The sequence below is a fragment of the Vanessa tameamea genome, chromosome 15 (assembly GCF_037043105.1).
Source record: "Vanessa tameamea isolate UH-Manoa-2023 chromosome 15, ilVanTame1 primary haplotype, whole genome shotgun sequence".
NCBI classification, from domain to species: domain Eukaryota; kingdom Metazoa; phylum Arthropoda; class Insecta; order Lepidoptera; family Nymphalidae; genus Vanessa; species Vanessa tameamea.
The window spans coordinates 25,082-40,981 of record NC_087323.1 but is presented as its reverse complement, the minus strand read 5'-3'; the positions used below and the strand labels follow the sequence as shown (position 1 = coordinate 40,981).

General features: G+C 41.7%; 1 protein-coding gene across 1 annotated transcript; it reads right to left on the bottom strand.

Moving 5' to 3' along the window:
• Positions 1 to 2,323: 2,323 nt before the first annotated feature.
• Positions 2,324 to 14,677, bottom strand: LOC113391538 (potassium voltage-gated channel protein eag-like). The gene is made up of 16 exons (XM_064217078.1): positions 14,501 to 14,677; positions 13,564 to 13,704; positions 13,083 to 13,203; positions 12,649 to 12,761; positions 11,281 to 11,412; positions 10,663 to 10,772; positions 9,506 to 9,901; positions 8,816 to 9,239; positions 7,198 to 7,397; positions 6,857 to 7,109; positions 6,561 to 6,772; positions 6,229 to 6,427; positions 5,936 to 6,153; positions 5,459 to 5,761; positions 3,800 to 4,024; positions 2,324 to 3,726 (listed from the first exon to the last, which is right to left on the bottom strand). Exons 2-16 carry the CDS (start codon positions 13,640 to 13,642, stop codon positions 3,622 to 3,624), a joined length of 3,090 nt encoding a protein of 1,029 aa, XP_064073148.1. The 5' UTR covers positions 13,643 to 13,704; positions 14,501 to 14,677; the 3' UTR covers positions 2,324 to 3,621.
• Positions 14,678 to 15,900: the final 1,223 nt, after the last annotated feature.

Below are 15,900 nucleotides of genomic sequence, written 5' to 3'. Positions count from 1 at the left end.
AAGAATTAATTTTCTCAAATAATTAGACATCCACTTACAGGAAAACAACAATTGTAAGTATTGCATTTGTTTTGATCGACATTCATACTAATATTGTCCAACACATTAAGCAAAAATATTAATTAGTCAAACAGGATTCACCAATACTCAACTACCAATAGGATAATCTACTATGTTTCAAAAAGTTGATTTTCCTCATAAAAAGCATCAAAAAAAATTATTTCGGCAAAATAAACATGCTTCCTTGCCATAAAATTAAATTTTAAACCTTTTTTATTCCCGCAAAAACGTCTGACATTTTCATAAAGACAAATTGGTAAAAAGAACAGTCTTGTATGTATGACCGGTACTCATTCAACGTTAACAGGTGTAAATATTTGGTGTTTTTTGGTAAAAAAATGAATTACAATCGCTGTCATTGGTGTGTATCTGTGTAGTATACATATACTTATACTGGCGTTAAAACTCTAGAAAAGTTTTTTAAAGTGCCAGATGATATCGAAATGACAGCTTTTGTCTATCTGACGCCAGTACGCCACACCGGCGGCTCGTGTTTTAGGTCACGTGATATACAGACTAAAAATTACGACTTTTAATTTTTAATACAATAAATTAATAATGCGCTTATATGACTCATTATCAAAACTTTTAACGATATTTATATATATATTTTAATTTTTATTAATTTTCATAATCCATTTTTCACTACAAAAAGTACCCTTTTAAAATTAAAAATCTACTTTACAAGTTATTTCATGAGATTATTAATATATATATCTTTTCAAATAAGTTGATCGACCCCGTTTCCTTCAACACTGGCTAATTTATTTTACAATTGTACTCTTTGAAATTGAATGTTTCTTTTCTCCCGATTGTGATATTAGATTTGACAGTAGGTTCGCCAGAAGGCTATGTCATAGTATACCTAAGGTATAGGCCGAATATATAATGAAATACCCTGCGATTAGTGTAGCGAATGAGAGAGACAGAGTACAAGTGATAATAAAACAGAAGGCAATTTTAGAAGATTAGCTTACGCAAAGATCCCATTCGGGTTAAAACTTTCTTAATTACAAGTTTAAGTTAAGATATAAGATAAATTTTCTAAATAATTCTGTTCTATTATCTGGTTTTGAAATAAAAGTGGAATATGTAGTTGGTTTTTGCTCATTACAGGGTTGATAGTGCAGCCAAAACTTGTGCGGGTCACCGTGTCTGCTATAGAATTTTAAAATTAAAACCAACAAGGAGGGGTTTTACCTCAAAATCCGGGCTCTTACTCTCGACGACACTTTTTTTCTTGAGAGCGCTTTTTTGATGATGGTATAAGCGACAAGGGAGAAGTGTAATCGTTCGCTACACTAGCTGACTTTGAGTCCCTTCGCACCCACGACTCACACGTTGCCGTGGCCCACGTGAAGTACGTCATACCTCGAAATCATACCACGGACAACAATTAACGATTTAATATATGCTTTTTAAACTAAATACACTACAGCATGTGCGTGCGGGCAGTCCGCATAAAGATAAAAGTGACCATGCAGATTAATTTCGTGGATAGGTCGTGATTGTGTAAATTATAAAAAGCAGTGGCTCCATCGTTGCTCATACTAATGCTCGTTGATAACGATTTGTGCGAATTCGCGAGTAAATAGATCTAAAAAAAAACTTTTTATGAGTCAGACTTGTTAATCCATTCTGGATAATTATTATCATTTAATCAAAATTGATTTCACCAATAGTCAACAAAAGCACACAAGAAAATAACAAAAAATATAAGACAACGAGCTGGCACAAAGGTTGAGTCGCCCCCGACGGCGAGCAAAGGCAAGTACCGAGTAGACGATCCTGACGAGAACGCCTGCGTTACGGTCGTATTGACTATTGTATCAGATGGTTAAATAAAACAAAGTGGATATTTATTTTCATGTCGATATATTTCTCATTAAAAAGACAATAGGAGCAGCGGCTTAGCGTGGGACTCTGCGGTCCGCCTATAGCCTATATATACGTTAGTTACGATCGTTGGTGCGCTTGGAACGAGCGCCACGTAGGTCGCCGCCCACGGCCGCTGGGCCCCGGGCCCCCGAAATCGTCCCCGGGCCCCCGACACAGGTCACAGCACACGACACACGCATCGGTGGGCTCGCGACCTCGCGGCGTCAACGCGCCGATATAATAATTAATTTAATAATAAAATTTAAAAACATTAACAACGCATAAACAATCATAATAAACAACAGGCGCTGGGACGGTGGTGTCGCTGATTGTCCTGAATAACACCGCACGGTTTCATAAAGCTTACGAGGAATCACTGGTCGAGACGACAGCGCAACGTCGCAACTGGCGTCGCGACAAACCCGTCGCTAGTTAACACCATATTCCTCGTAAACGATGCGTTACGGTTGACAGTATTGCGCCATTTTACTTAGATATGTATTACGAATGAGTCTCTAATTTACAATAAATACAAATCTATTGAAATAAACTTCTTATACAATAACAAGGCGACTTCGATCGATAGACATCGGAAATACAAATGTGTGGTAGTCTACTCGATTGCTCGATACATTTCAAGTTCAATCGATATTTTATATAATCTACTAATTAACTCGTGTTTCGAAGCGTACCCATAAAAATATGATAGATTCAAAATCTGCAATAGTTTATGTATACAACGCGTAATCGTAAGAAAATATTTGGTCGTTTGTGTGATCATGTTAAAGTCATAGTGAAATAAATCGTGAAAGAGTATCGCTTTATAATTATTATATTAAGTGTATATCATTTATTTATATATTTTTACAAACTCCTAAGTACAAACTATATAATATCGGTTAACATATTGCTATATAACAGCGCAGGCAGCGGACGCAGACCGCGCCCGCTCGCCGCTTAAAGCGTACTTGCAGCGTTACCTCGCTCTCTTATATACATCATACATACGTCGTACGTCGTACGTCGTACCGTGCGCGAGCGGCGCCCGGCGGTGGACGTGGCTGCTTCAGAGTAAACGGCAGTATTCAAACATTCTTATTTTGTAATAAATTGTAGAATAAAGCATTTAAAAAAACTAACAAGGCTTCATTTATTCGGAAAAAAATTCTTATCAGTCTGACGAAACAGTCACTGTACTCGTATATTGAATAGTTACAAATTTTGCAGTAGATAGTAAAACAACACTCAACACGACCTCCACCGCTCGGCGTTCGACTCCTCCGAAACGTCGTTTCTCTTTACAAGTAATGATGAACTAAACCAGTCTAAATAAAAGAGTCACTCATTAGACGAAAGGCGATCATCTCCAACAGAGTCCGAAACGCTACGAACAACGTCAACCAATCGACAACCTGGCCAGTCGGCGATACGTGACACAACTCGAACATTATTTCCATAAACGACGCCCATCGACTTCCTCGATTCGAATAACGCGCCAAGGAGCGCATGAACCTCGACGACTCCGTGAAGGAGTCGGTAGTCGCGCGCTCCTGGAGTGACCTTCGATCGACGATCAGAACGTAGCACTCGTCGCGCGAGGGGTCGGCGGGTACGGAAGAGGGCGCGGGGGAGGTGGCGCGGGCGGGCGGCACGCTACTGCGGCGCGCCTCCCGCCGCCGCGCGCTACACGAAGTCGCGCCTTCGCGCCGCCGCGCCCGCCGGGCTGCCCGGGGACTCGCCCGGCGTCGTCGGCGTCGGAACCTGAGGGGCGGCGCCTTTGCTCCGTGCCTGGAAAAGGATCGAGGTTAGCAGCAGTGTTGATCTTGGATCTGAGCATAATTACAATGCCAGAAGTTGGAACCTTAGTGCGTCGTTTCCTGGCGAGCGCGGCGGAGTCAGTTCTGTCGAGCCTTTCGGTGCGCTCGGTTCGTTCGCCACGATCGTTGCGGTCTGCGCGCTCCGAACGCTCCAGACGCTCGTTCCGCTCGGCGCGCTCGGCGCGCTCGGCGGGGTCGGCGGTCGTGTCGCTAGGGTCGGCCCCAAGGCGCGCCGCGAGCATCGTCAAAAGATCTTCGACTCGACCCAACTATTTAAATTATTATTAAAGTATGAATGAAAGACAAAAATGACTTTTATTACAACATATTAAAAATTAAAAAAAACCACATATATAAACACACACAGAGGTACATGTATATCGACACGTCACGAAATTGGCACAACCTTAAGCACCTTAAGGAAATATTAAATTAGTGAAAATTTAAGGCGTCTTGAAGTAGGTGTAGAAAACAGAACGAATATAAATTGTAGTTCTAAATCAAAACATTCTTTATTCAAGTAGGCTCATAAAAACATTACTGAATTGTCATGTTACATTTGAATTAAATTTAAAATGTTAAAATGCTCAACAAATGTTTTCACTTTTTGCTTCTTTGTGGCGGATGGGAAATTTAGTTTAGCATTGGGATTCAAGTAGCCTCTTAAAAGTGCTCCTAACTTTTAATTTTAATATGAAGCTATAATTGGTTCAAAATGTCTCCAAAAGAAGCATCGCGGGGATTGCGAGAACTTTTAAACTCGACACTTACTAACATATCGTGTAGCGCTTAAAGAAAACCTCAAGAATTTTATGGAAATATCTTCCATTTTTCCAAAAATACTTACGTACTTTAACTTACATCTTTAGTCTCTTTAAAATTACAATGTCAACATTCGAGACAATTTACTTTATTATAGTTATAGTTTAAATATTGGCTAACGTTAGCTGGGTTAAACTTAAAAGTATATTATGTCTTTCTTTGAAGGCGAGAATTAAAAACATAAATAGCATTAGATGTGTTTCTTGTACGACGCGCAGGATTTTGTGTTAATCCTATTACACTGCTGTCGCAATACTATACTAATAAGAATCATGCTTCACATGAGACCTCCGCCCGTTGTTGTAGCATGTTCTACATCGTCATCTTCGTTATGTGTAAGTATTGATTTCTATAACGAGGAACAATCCTTATTATAGAAATTACACGATAGAATATGGATGGATAAAGCTTCGTTTACATTTTGGTTATAATAATAATAATCGAGCAATTTCATAATATCGTATGAAATAGCTCGAATACTGAGATCTATTGCAGTTTTAGGCAACTCATTACACTAACGGACGGAAGGGTTGGCCGAACAAACGGGGTACTCATTAATTCACTATTAATACTATAAAAAGGGTTCTGTGGTTTTTAATTCCTAGAATATTGAGCGCTGGAAAATAAATCGAATATTTTACTTCAGCGGTAGCGTTTAATAAATTTCGTGGGACTTCAAGATAGAAACAAAGTAGTTACATAGATACAGCTTAATTGAATACTTTTTTACTGTACTTTTACTATAATTGTTAAAAGGAATCTTGAAAATGGCCATAAAATACCACGCCAAATGCTATTTTGACAGCTCCTAGGTCCCCGGTTGGGAAGGTCCCCACGGTAAGCGTACTTATTCCAATTATTGTAAAAATCGATCATAATACCTTTTGTTGAAGTCGTTGGACTTCGTTTCGTACGTCACGCCGTAATTCCGCCAATGCAGCGTCGTGCGACGAGGTCACGGTAGGAGCTGGCAGCGCAGGCGCGGGAACGGGAGCGGCAACGGGAGCGGGAACGGGTGCGGCAGCGGGAGCGGGTGACGGCGCAGGCGTGGTGGGCGCAGCTGCTGGAGTTGATGCTGGAGCCGGTGCTGGGGTAACTTTTCGGTCATCGGTTTCTTCGTCTATGGGTTCTCGGCGTGCCGCCGCTCCTAACACACTCCCAGCTCGTCCTCGTCCAAATGTCGTCTGTTTAAAAAGGAAACGTTTTTTATTATTCATATTATTTTGATACTCACGAGTCCGAGAAAGCAACAGATTTCTGAAAACATAAAATATAAACAAAATTTACGCGCATAAGTGCAACAAGTAGTCAAATCCAATAATAATTCGAATAATATAAATAAATAAAGTAAAAATAACCTTGAGCGAGAGGGCGGCCACACCGGCGGCGTCGGGCGGCGCGGAGCGGTCGCGGGCGCTGAGCGAGCGCGTAAATGCGGCGCGCGGCGCGTCGGGCGCGTCCAGAGAACCGCCCGCCAGCAGTCGGCCCCACTTGCCGCGAGCCGCCGCCGTGCCGCCGCTCGGGGCCGTCTTGCTCTCCTCTGCGGCGCCGTTTGACGCACTCGTAGTGCTCGTACCTAAACAAGTACTCCTTGTACCGAACGAGAACGAGTGGCGGGCGGGCGAGCTGATGAATGTGTCGGCTGAGGTACCGTCGCCGCGCTCGGCGTCCGGCGGCGGCGCGACGAGAGAGGGCGCGCGCGCAGGCGCGGGGGCGGGGGTGGCGGCCACGCTGCGCTCGCGACGAAAACGCGAGAAGATCTTGCGCACGAGATGGTCCTGCGCCTGCTCCAGCTGTGGCTCTCGTTTCCGCCGCTCCATCAGCTCACGTTCACGTCGGACGTCCGCCACCTGCTCTCCGTTAGTATAGAGTTCGCTTGTTAGCTTTTAATGAGCGAATGAAAATCTGTGAGTTAAAACGAATATTGGCATTTGTTTTAATAAATGAAAGGATTGTAGGATAAAATGTATATAAATTGCTAACCTTTCGAAATATTAAACGATGCCGCAAATTGTAAGTCAGCGTGAGATTTCTAGCAAAACTGTTTGCGAACGCCTGATAGAAATCGAGAACCTCGAGTAGGCGGTCGCGCTTAATAGTGTGTAGGTCGCAGTAGGTGAGCGCGCGTACGTTGGCCGCGGACTGGCCCACTGCACTGTCTTTCCAGAACGAGTCTCCAAATACGTCACCTTTGCCTGCCTCGACATTATATTACTTGAATTAATAAAACAATTGACGGCGACACATACTATGCAATAAATGTATGTAACATAACTAACCGAGTATCGCTACCACCTCGTCGTCCTGAATGACTTCGAGACTGCCGGTGACGATGAAGCAAAGCGAATCGATGGACTCGCCGGTGTGGTACAGCAGGTCGCCGGGCGCGGAATGCGACATGTGGAAGTGCATTGCCAGCGCGCGCAGACAGCCGTCCGACGCGAGGCGGAAGGCCGGGTGCTCGTTAAACACTTTGCGATTTAGATGCACGCAAATATCGGCTTTCATATCTTTTGGGCAGTAATTCAGCACCTGTTCGAAGTAAATTATTGATATTGGATCTACTATTACACGACGACCTTCACACATATGTCCTTCAAGCTTTAAAATACAATTTCACCTTATCCGTGTCGAGGCCCTTGGTCATCGCCCACGTGGATACCACGTAGTCCATGACGCGCTCGCTGAGCGCTTTAGGAACCTCGTGTAGTTTCATGAACTCCCGAACGTTGTTGAGCATGTCATGATACTTAGCCGTCGCGGACGTCATCTGCTGTATGATGGTGGTCACGTGTCCGAATATCGTCGCATAAAGCAGGGCTGTCAACATTCCAACGCTAAAAGGTTAATATGTTATGTGGAACGAAACGAGTGTACTCTACTCTACTAAGCGGTGTTTGTTATCTCAACTACATCTCACGAGTAGGTCCGGTTGCGACTTCTGTGTAAATTGTAGTGACGTCGATCTACCGGTTCGTATCGGTTATAAGACTTCTTTATTTTTTAATAACTTTAGATATATTTCATATTCACTAACTAAAGAACATTGCACTTAATATAACCATACGAAATCGTATTATCTAACGATTTTCCATAAAAATAATTATTACGTAATCAAAAAGTTTTGCAAATTATTAAATAAAGTCAAAATATACCTCATTGGAATATACTTAAATAAGCGCTTTTGAAGTTTACAAAATTGTATTAAATGTAAAACTACCACTAAATATTAAGTTTCAAAATGTGTTATAAATCTCGCTAGCCGTCTTTATCGGTGCTTTCGACTAGCGCGGCAGCCAACAAGTGGTGGACTGGTAGCCAGTAGCTAAAGTTTTCTTGTGGCAATTAAATTCTTTCAAGCAGTAAAAGGACACACTAAATCATATGATCTACGAATTACGTACTACGAGTAGTAAACTTAGTTTGCTATCGATAGTAGATTTACTAAATGGATAAAAAAAGACAAAATTAATATTTATGTATGAATTCATAGAAAGTCCTAGCTTTAGTACTCTAACGATTTTATTGCGATATCCAAATAGAATAAGGATTCATTTATTTATCTGCTACGTATGGCGACATACGAGCACAACAAGGCTTCTGTCTCACGTATTGTTTTTAAAGTAGATAGTGACCTGCGAAAGTCAAGTACCCACGTCGCACACGCAACTGCGTTAATTCGAATTTTACTGCTACAGGTTTTTGTCGACTGCTCTTAGTTTTCAAAATAACTGTTAATATCAGTGGCCCGTCAAGTGTTTAAAGCTATTACATCTGATGAGGCTTTGAGTGACCTAGCGCAGGGCAACGACACCTCCCACAGCGACGCTTCGTGGGCCTGCACAAAGGAGTTGGGAGGATAGCGATAGGGTCGTTCAGATACATAACTAAATTAAAATAAAATAAAGTTATGAAAACCAAAATATTTTTTTATGATTTATAAACATAATTATAGCTTAAGAAAGTGTCGTTCAAAGGATTAAGAAACGTCGCAGATAAGTTACTTAGCGAAACACAAGTAGCAAATTACGAAAAGAATAACTACTTATAGCAAGTAACATAATGTAACAAGTAAAATCATACAAAATAAATAGTTAAAGACAAGAATAGAGGAGGCTGGATTAGGGCGTCGGATTGGAGTATCGGGTGAAAGAGCGCGGCCCCCGTCGCAGCCGCAGTGCGCGTCGCTGCGCGGAGGTCGCGCTGTGCTCCGGCTAATAAGAGAAGAATTCCGGCACCTGCTACGATCATCATGCAGATGGTGAAGATCTTCTCGTTATCGGTCTCGGCGGCGACGTTGCCGAAGCCCACGGAGGTCATACAGGTCATAGTGAAGTAGAGGGCGGTGACGTACATGGTCTTGCGCGACGGCCCGTTAACTAGCTCGGGTCCGTCGGACTCATTCGACCAGACGTACGAGTAGGGGCTCTGGGTGACGTTAGCTAGTTTCCACAGCCAGGAGTACTGGAGGCCGGAGTCAGCATCGGAGCGGCCGATGCTGTACCAGACGCAGGCGAGCCAGTGTGCAACCAGCATGTAGAAGCACAGCAGTAGGATGAGCATCGCCGCGCCGTACTCGAGGTAGCGGTCCAGCTTCCGCACCACACGCCCCAGCCGTAGCAGCCGTACTACCTTCAGCGCGCTGAACAGACTGCCTATACCCTACACGACGATACGACTTGCTACATTTAATATGTCACCGAACAATAATGTGCTCGTTAGAGAAGTAGTGAAACCGCAAATGGCAAAAAATAAATCTAGTTCAGCAAAATATCGAATGACTCTAATACTAAAGGGAAACAGACAGGAATCATTTCAATTGTTTTCTATATGACTTCCTTAATTAGCTAACATTGAAAAGATATAAAGCTAACTCGTTGTGAAAACCACTCAGCAAATTCCTGATAATATTCGACAAGTATACTTACATCTTCGTCGTGGTCGAACGCGTTAAAGACATCATAAGGCAGGCAGGAGAGCAGGTCAATAAGGAACCACGATTTGAAGTAATTCTTGCGGATGACTTTAGGGTCGCTGACGACCTCACCGCCGGGTCCCACAAACGTTGTGTGAAAATTAAGTACAATGTCTATGAAAAACACAACGTCAACAATAGAATCGATGACGAGAAGAGAAACATCCTCGCTAGTCTTGTTTTTAAAGGCAACGTTGTACGGGACCATGATGGCGGTGTAAAACGTGAGGCAAAGTATGATCCAGTCCCAGATCGCCTTAAAGGCGCAGTAGTGCAGCAGGATGTGTGGTGGAGTCTTAGGAGCCTCCTGCCGATACTGCGGTAGCACGTCGCCCGACAGCGACATCACCTGCGATTAGACAGGCATACCTGAATGAAAACCTCAGCTTGGATCAAATTGATCGCAAATCTTAATTATAAAATACTTACGTTTATTTGGATATACCTCATTTCTTTGCGTAATGCTATGTGCTATTTATTGCTAACATTATGATTATGAGTAATAACAATTATTAGCTTGGTAAGTGCTCTCTCAATCTACAGAAAAACCGCATTGTTATTGAAAGTGGTGGGGCAACCATAAAGTGCAAAATGGGTTGAAGTCAAGTATGTCAATTGATAGTGCGATGTTGACGTTGAATTTTACTTTGTCATCAAATGTATTTAAGTGAACTAGAAATCCAAATTAATTCAAAAATAAAACTACCTCTGTAAGTTCGTTTTATGAAGTGATCCCGGAAACCAGACGCGTAATAAAGATCGTTGTAGTCAGCTAAGTGATACATCAAACCCATATCTTTTGCATCCTCTGAAATAGCCTGAACATTTATGGTTTCACAAATATAAGATCCCTTCACGTGTTCTTAGTTAAAGTATAATATCATGCTTTAAATACATATGTATGTACGTATATCCTTCATATTAACTACTATTTCCAGAACCGCCCTGATAATGACTGGACTCACGATGCGAATGCCAATAATATTGACTCATTTATCCGCCTTAGGCGCGGAGACGTCGGTCCGGTCACGTCAGAGCGACGTGGGCACTAGCGCTAGGTGTAGAGAAGAGAACAGCGTGCGTGTTTACATGGTGTGCGTTGGTACTGACATGGGCGAGCTGGCTCTGGCGCGCCGGCTCCTTGAGCGCGGGCAGCGCCGACACCAGCACCGAGCGCGAGCGCGTCACGCTGCGCGCCAACTTTGCGAACTTCGACAGACCTGTCTCACATTTAAACCGCCTTCTTATTACATACCTGGCTCTAATGTAGAGGTTGGATTAGCCTATAGAATGTTACACTTCGAACGAGCGACGCTTTCGGTCAATCGGTACTGAGCCGACGTGAGGACCTTATACCGTTCCGTGAGTTTTACGTCGTCATACTTACGGGATTAAACAGTGTATTATTTATTATTAATGTAAGGCAGAAGGGTGACGTGGAATCGCCATCTGGTCGAAAATGGTAACCTCGGCAGCTTATTCGTTCTCTTTGTTACCAAAGTGTTCGTAAGAAAAAGCTGTTATTTCTCGTGTGCATTTAAGAACTACGATTCAGTCACTTCTCTTACAATAAATCGGGAGTCGCAAGGACGAACGGTCCACGGCTTGCTTGCTGCATTTGCTTTTTATTGATATAATAAAAAAAATAGTCACTATATTAACATTGGCACAAAATATACCACATTTTTGTTTAATAATGTAAAAGTGCGCTGTTCGAGTGTAACTTGCCTCCCTTAGGGTCATCGGCGTCGATAGGCTGCTTAAGAGCAGTGATGTCGCGGAAAGTGAGCAGAAACAGGACCACCAACTCGCGCTCGTTGCGGATGGGCGCCACGTGTACCAGCAGCCACAGCGGCGTGCCTGCTCCCCGCGAAGTATACATGAGTTACACAGACAATATGTACTATAATAATCCGCAATTCCACTTCGAACAGAGGGTCCCAGTATCCATTTTTCCTTTTAATTTTGGTGAAAAAAGTGATTTATTTGCGACGGTTTAGTAATCGATTATTTTATATATTCATATATTTTCAGTATATAATTAGATATTTAAGTTAATAACATGTTCAATTTAGAGGTAACATAACCCAAATTGATTTAAAAAACAACTTTGTATTCGACGCCTCTCTGGACGAGGGTTCTTACTTTCATTCTCATTTATAACTTTAAGGCCGGCCTTTGTGAAATTAATATTTGTTGTTGTACATACATAATAACTTAGGGGCTTTCTTTCTTAGTTGGGGCCGACTGTATAAATATTGATAGTTAAAATTGCATCCGAATGAAACTTCAATTGTTTAATTACTAGTACTAACATACGTCTCATTTTGCGTTAATATTCATCAAAAGATTAAATTATTAGATTAGGTGTGTGCTAATATATATTGTATGACGGCATATAAAAAGTCAAGTTTAAAGTTTGCTTTGTTTATTTCAGTTTCAATCAGAAAATATCAATTCCATTGGTATTCATTCATATTTATAATTTCAAGACGACATAGGCTATAATGTAGCTTAATATGTAGCATATTGTTTTAAATGTACATATATTTTGGTGAATGTTTATAAGAAAACGAAGAAATGACGAAAGCCCGAAGGAGATGAAATATTTTTAAACATACAACGTTCACATACTGTATTATATATCTCTTTGTTTAAATTTTAACGAAAGATATTTTAATTTGAAAACAGGTGGGGATATAAGGAGTGAAATGAAAAAACAAATAATTTGTTTCGTATGTTCCGCCTCCCTGTGGCAAAGCGATCATAAAACGGAATGGTAGGGGGAACATACAAATGAAGGCCGGGGTTCCGAGGACCGACCGGCGCCCGTTTGCACCGGACGTTCATTTTGTAAAACGATAAAGTTTTATGCCTAAAGAAACTTCAGTAAATTAATTTCAATTCTTTTTAAAAATTCGTACCTGGTCAAAAACCTAACAATCCGTTAAAAAAGAAAAGGCAAAAAGAGTATTAATTATATTGACTAAACACTCTCACTGTGGAAATGTTCAAATACTAATATTTGAACATTTACACAGTCGAGTGTAAGACTAAGGTTGTGCTATGAGGAGAGGATAGTATATAGCGACTTACGGTTCTTCTTATATAGTAGTATTTCGAACTGGTCCGCGAGGTGGTGGTCCAGCGCGCGGTCCACGCGCTCCACCGCCTCCTTCTCCGTCAGCTCGCCGTACATCCACGTGCAGCTGGCGACACGACACACGTTCATATTCACTACACTGACATATATTATGAGTTATAAAGCTGAAAACGAGCTTTCAAAACAGAAACTTATAACCCCCAGTTAAGTGCCCACAACAAGTCTCTTGTGTTGTCATAAGTTTACGAACTGAGTTGGACTGTGTATTTAAACTGAGGTCGATGAGTACCACCATTGCGTTGGTGGTGTCGTAACTAATAAGACTGAACACATACATATTATTATATGCTCATAGGAATGTGAGCAGCAGCATCAATGGTATTCTCTGGAGTACAGCAATGAAAGTGATGTTGTAACAGAAACCTACCGGCAAGACTTCTGCATGACCTCTGCGCGGTTGTAGCCGCTCATTTTGCAGAAAGTTTCGTTGCAGTATACGATGGGGTAGTCTACGATCTGCGCGTTGGCCAACAGGAAGCTGCTGTCTGCTGTTGGACAAAGTAATTATACGACCATTTCTTATAACACATAATAAATGTAGCACATTTATTGTAACTTATGTAAATATAGGTTATATCTATCGATGTGATTTTGCTTTAAATTATTCATATTCATAAAATACTGAAAACACATAAACAGGAAATCAGAAGTCCCTATTAAATGCGATGTTATTCCAGAAATCTCATGTTCTCTAGGGAATTTCAATTGTTTTATGACAGTAACTAAATAGGTTCTTTTACATTATTCACAAAGCTTATAATGTGATATTTGTGCCATAATGACGGTGATATCACCGCCGAGACGAAACAGTGGAATTTCGTAAAGTATTATTACAAGAAAATACTGACGCTGTGAGGACGAGCGGCGGATGATATTCTCGAGGAAGGTGTTCTGCGGGGCCACGAGCCCCCGCCGGCCGCCCGGCATGCCGCGCGTGTCTTCCGCCCCCGCGTCACGCGCGCGCTCTTTGACCTCTTTTTAAGCAAGGACTGCAAATAAACATACACTTATTAATAATTTTATCTACACAATTCATACAAGATGCAATCAGAAGAACGTTTTGCCAAGTTGTCGTGAAAGACGCAGATTGCCGCTATCCTGGCAATGTTTACGTTTACGTATTTAATATTATAGACAAGAAAGCTTGTGCAGGTGTGATTTTAGCGCGCTAAGCGAAGAGGATGGGCTTGATAAGTATTATATATATGTACAAAATAAAACGAGTAACCTACTTGGAAACATAATGAAATGTTAGCTAATACAAAACGTGTAAGGAATGCCTACAACTGCTCGTCTAACCTGTCAACATATATTCGAACAAGAGGACGGAAATGGAACCTCCGTCCGCTTGTGATCGCTCTCATGCGAATGTCCCGTCGTCACTTCACTTCTTTTATTAGTTTACCGAGTTACTTGGCCCCTCTCACTTCTTTAGTTATTGCTCGTTTATGTCTCGTCAGGTTTTCTTCCGTTGACAAGTATTCTCAAAGTACAACGTAATTATTCTGCGTTTTAGTGAAATACATCTATCTTCGAAATTATCGTAATCTAAAATATATCATTTTAAAGAGTTAATTTATTAATGAATAACACTTACAGTACAGTAGCACTTTTTAAATAAGTAGATACATATAATTACTGTGTTTACCTATCATTCTGAAAAATTAAATATTTTCTAGTTGTTTATTATCTAACCTTACATCGGAACAAAGACACAGTGGGGATACAACTGTTTCTGGATAGGAGCAATAGCTTGAGTTGAGGTCGCATCGATTGAGTTAGTACCTTTGGTTTTGCGGAGAGCATCGAGCCAAACCGCAACCGGAAAGAAAATATATTTTCATGGTGTAACGAAGCAGCGAAGACGAACGTCGATCGATACCTGATGTTTACGTGAGCTCTTTCGTCCAGCGCTCACCTTCGCGGTCCGCACTACACGTGCATCGATACACAAAACGTTGCGGCCTTGCGGTGCGTTGTTGAGTTGAGTAGAGTATGTAATTTAGTATCGTTAAAAAAAAAACAAATAGTCCTTCTTGATAAAAGTGTTATGTAAGCGATATCTACTAGTCGCTGAATGAAAATCTTAAACTCACGTCATCGTACTCGGAGATTATAGCTCCTAATTCACTATTCTCTGATCAGCACAAAACTCACGACCTGAACTTACTTTTGTCGACACGGTAAAATTTAAGACTAATTAGGACGTAATCTGATTTGAAACATGCGACGATTTCTTTGCGACGGAGATAGGTCTGCACGTCTGCAGTCCCTCTCTGATCGGGCAGCGCGATGAGCGCTCGGGCTTCGACACGTCACGGCGGTCAAGAGGGTCAGAGGGAGCTGGCAGGCTCGCTGCTGCCCTCGCATCGCTCTCGGCGCGGCGCCGCGCGGGCTCGTGTACTCGCTCGGTCGCTCGGGCACCCGCGCTACAACGCGCGCCTCACTGCCGCCTCCGACCGAGCCCTGCACCGCGCGCATGCGTGTGGCGCAGGCTCGCTGCACACTGTACTGTGCACAAATACCGTGTAGCATCGTGTAAACTCCCTTAGGATCACTTTAGTAGACGGAGGTTTGTTACGTCATTTTAAAGTCACATAGCTAGATTAATTACACTTTAATGAGTAGTATGCCTGATAGAATATTCTATCGACGAAAGAGATGTTCCCGAAAAGGAAATATAAATTAAATTATAACTAAAAAAAAACATTACATAAACAGTTGTTGAGTAATTTACTCTAGCCATGTCCTTCTTGGTAACTTTTGTACGCGGCAATAAATTAGTTGCCCATATACAAATAAAAATAAACGGACTGGGACTTCCACGATTATACAAAAAATACAAACTTTGATCTCTAACGCCTACCTCTGAGGCTTACTGTAACTCTATCAATAACAAATAAATTTATCATTCTTTGCTTAGGAGATAAGTTTTCTAAAACGGCTGAATAACTTTTCAAAAACAACTGATTGTTTTTGTAACAAGGCATACGCAGTTATTCACATAATTATATCAAAGTATCGGAACTTTAAAGTACTCGGATGAACGAACGATTGCTCCAAATACATTACATTTTACATTTAAATACATTTAAACCAGTTTACGGTTTCTAGAGTTTACCGAAGGTTTGTAGAGACATGTTCTTACAAAAGGGGATCCGAAACCGGCAAAACTTCAGCAATCA

Excerpts from the sequence above, each read along its gene's own strand:
- LOC113391538 (XM_064217078.1), bottom strand. The coding sequence starts at position 13,642 with ATGCCGGGCGGCCGGCGGGGGCTCGTGGCCCCGCAGAACACCTTCCTC. Across the intron at positions 11,413-12,648 it reads ACTACTATATAAGAAGAACC|GCACGCCGCTGTGGCTGCTG; the intron begins GTAAGTCGCTAT and ends CGCGGGGAGCAG. Across the intron at positions 4,025-5,458 it reads TCCAACGACTTCAACAAAAG|TTGGGTCGAGTCGAAGATCT; the intron begins GTATTATGATCG and ends TAATTTAAATAG.